Below are 2,517 nucleotides of genomic sequence, written 5' to 3'. Positions count from 1 at the left end.
TTCCATATCAAAAAGGTCGTTTTTTTAAAGTATTTTTCACCATACTTTTTCTGACCATTTTTCGGCATGCTATTCTATGGCGTCCTTCGATGTAAAAAAGGTTGATTTTTTGGGACCATTTTCTGACATGCTATAGTCTGGTGATATTCAACATGCTATACTATTGACGCTTTTCAATGTAAAAAAGGTTGACTTTTTTCAGTCCATTTATCGACATGCTATACTGTGACGCTTTTCCACATCGAAAAGGTCAAGTATTTTTAGTATTTTTCGACATACTATACTCTGGCACGATTCGACATGCTATACTCTGACGTTCTTTGAAGTCGAAAAGGTAGACTTTTTGGAACCACGCTTTGAAATGCTATGACGTGTTTCGACATGCTGCACTATGACATTTTTCAATGTAAAAACAGCTGTTTTTCTGACCATTTTTCAACTATACCATGGCGTGATTCGAGATGCTATACTATTGACGTTTTTCTACGTAAAAAAGGTCAACTATTTTTCGACATATTATAGCATGGTGTGTTTCAACATATATATTACGACGTACAACAATATACTTCTCTGATGTTTTTTCCATGATTTGCAGAAACATACGACACTATGACGTGTTGTCGTGAATAGTACACTATGAGGTTTTCACGTGATTTCCAACAGCATACTATACTAAGACAATTTTTTTGAGATTTTCAAAGACATTCAATAGTAACCGGAGACATCTCATATTTTGACCCTTTTACAAAACTCCCGTCTCACCTGCAGCTGCTGCAGCTCCATCCTCAGTTTAGAAACACAGCTCTCTGCTTTCACCGCCCGCTTCTGAGAGAGAGACAGAGAGACAGAGAGACAGAGAGACAGAGAGACAGAGACACAGAGACACAGAGAGACAGACACACAGAGAGACAGAGAGACAGAGACACAGAGACACAGAGAGACAGACACACAGAGAGACAGAGAGACAGAGAGACAGACACACAGAGAGACAGAGAGACAGAGACACAGAGACACAGAGAGACAGACACACAGAGAGACAGAGAGACAGAGAGACAGACACACAGAGAGACAGAGAGACAGAGACACAGAGAGACAGACACACAGAGAGACAGAGAGACAGAGACACAGAGACACAGAGAGACAGAGAGACAGACACACAGAGAGACAGAGAGACAGAGAGACAGACACACAGAGAGACAGAGAGACAGACACACAGAGAGACAGACGGTCAGAGAGACAGAGAGACAGACACACAGAGAGACAGAGAGACAGACACACAGAGAGACAGAGAGACAGACAGTCAGAAAGACAGACGGTCAGAGAGACAGACGGTCAGAGAGACAGAGACAGACACACAGAGAGACAGACGGTCAGAGAGACAGAGAGACAGACACACAGAGAGACAGACGCTCAGAGAGACAGAGAGACAGAGAGACAGACGGTCAGAGAGACAGAGAGACAGACATTCAGAGAGACAGACACACAGACAGACAGAATGAGTCAAAGATGAGACGGGACGTAGAGACGGTTCTGTGTTCCCCATGAAGTCTCTTAAAGGTACAGTCACACAGATCTGGTCTCCGGCGCTGGTTTCTGGTTTTTAGGGTTCCTCACCGTCATCAGGTGCAGGTTCTGCTCCACAGAGTGAACCATGCTCTCCAGATCCTGGGCCTCCTTCTCCTCCTGACGCCTCCTCTGGAGGAGCTCCTCCGACAGCTCCGCCACCCTGACGGGGAGGACAGAGGCGTGACGGATAAATGCTCCGATGTCACCGACGGCGACTCTGATTGGTGCTGGCTTCTGATTGGCTCACCTGCGTTCGTTAAGCTCTGACCTCCTCTGCAGCTCCCTGATGGACCTCCTCAGAGACACGTTCTCCTCCTTCAGCTGACACACAGACAGAGTTCCTTTATTTTATTTTAATAATCTGTTTATTTATTTTCTCCCTGTTAAAGGTTTTTTTGGGGGGAGTTTTCCTGAGTCTCTGTGAGGGTCAAAGGTCAGAGGGACGGTGTCTGCTGTAAAGTCCTCTGATTTTTGAGAATGAGCTTTATGAATAAAATTAACTTGATATTCAACTGACTGTTTTCTGTCCTTATAAATAAAGCAATAACTGTAGAATCGTTCAGATCTTTTCAAAATGTGTAAAATCTTCATAAGTTGAAATCAAACTAAAACAATAAATCAAAAACTCTTCTGCACCGTCAACACGCTAAAGATCAGCAGTCACGCAGCGCAGCTCCAGACTTTCAGCGCTTAGATGTAAATGCCTCAAACAGCAGCTGAAAAATGTAGATTCAAAACTTTTCCAAAAACATTCTGTTCGTTCTGAACTATTTCCAAGCTGGAAAACTGTTTTTCTAATTTCATAACTTTCCAGGAATTTTTCATGAGTGTGGAAGAAGCAGAAAGAGACGGATTCAGAGTGTCGTCCAACTCAACCCTCATTACAGGGCTCAGACTCATTTTTCCAGGACTTTTCCAGGACTTTTCCAGGACTTTGAGTTAAATTCCTTC

The 2,517-nt window shown here is 43.5% G+C and overlaps 1 protein-coding gene across 1 annotated transcript; it reads right to left on the bottom strand.

Moving 5' to 3' along the window:
- Positions 1 to 762: 762 nt before the first annotated feature.
- entr1 (endosome associated trafficking regulator 1) lies at positions 763 to 1,887 on the bottom strand (the record flags this gene model as incomplete). The annotated part of the gene is made up of 3 exons (XM_042482244.1): positions 763 to 825; positions 1,615 to 1,726; positions 1,814 to 1,887. Coding segments are annotated over 3 exons (249 nt in total), but the record flags the coding sequence as incomplete, so codon positions are not given.
- Positions 1,888 to 2,517: the final 630 nt, after the last annotated feature.

This window comes from Plectropomus leopardus, unplaced genomic scaffold, assembly GCF_008729295.1.
Source record: "Plectropomus leopardus isolate mb unplaced genomic scaffold, YSFRI_Pleo_2.0 unplaced_scaffold4148, whole genome shotgun sequence".
NCBI lineage: Eukaryota > Metazoa > Chordata > Actinopteri > Perciformes > Serranidae > Plectropomus > Plectropomus leopardus.
The sequence above is the reverse complement of the archived record's forward strand: the minus strand, read 5'-3'. Positions and strand labels throughout refer to the sequence as shown.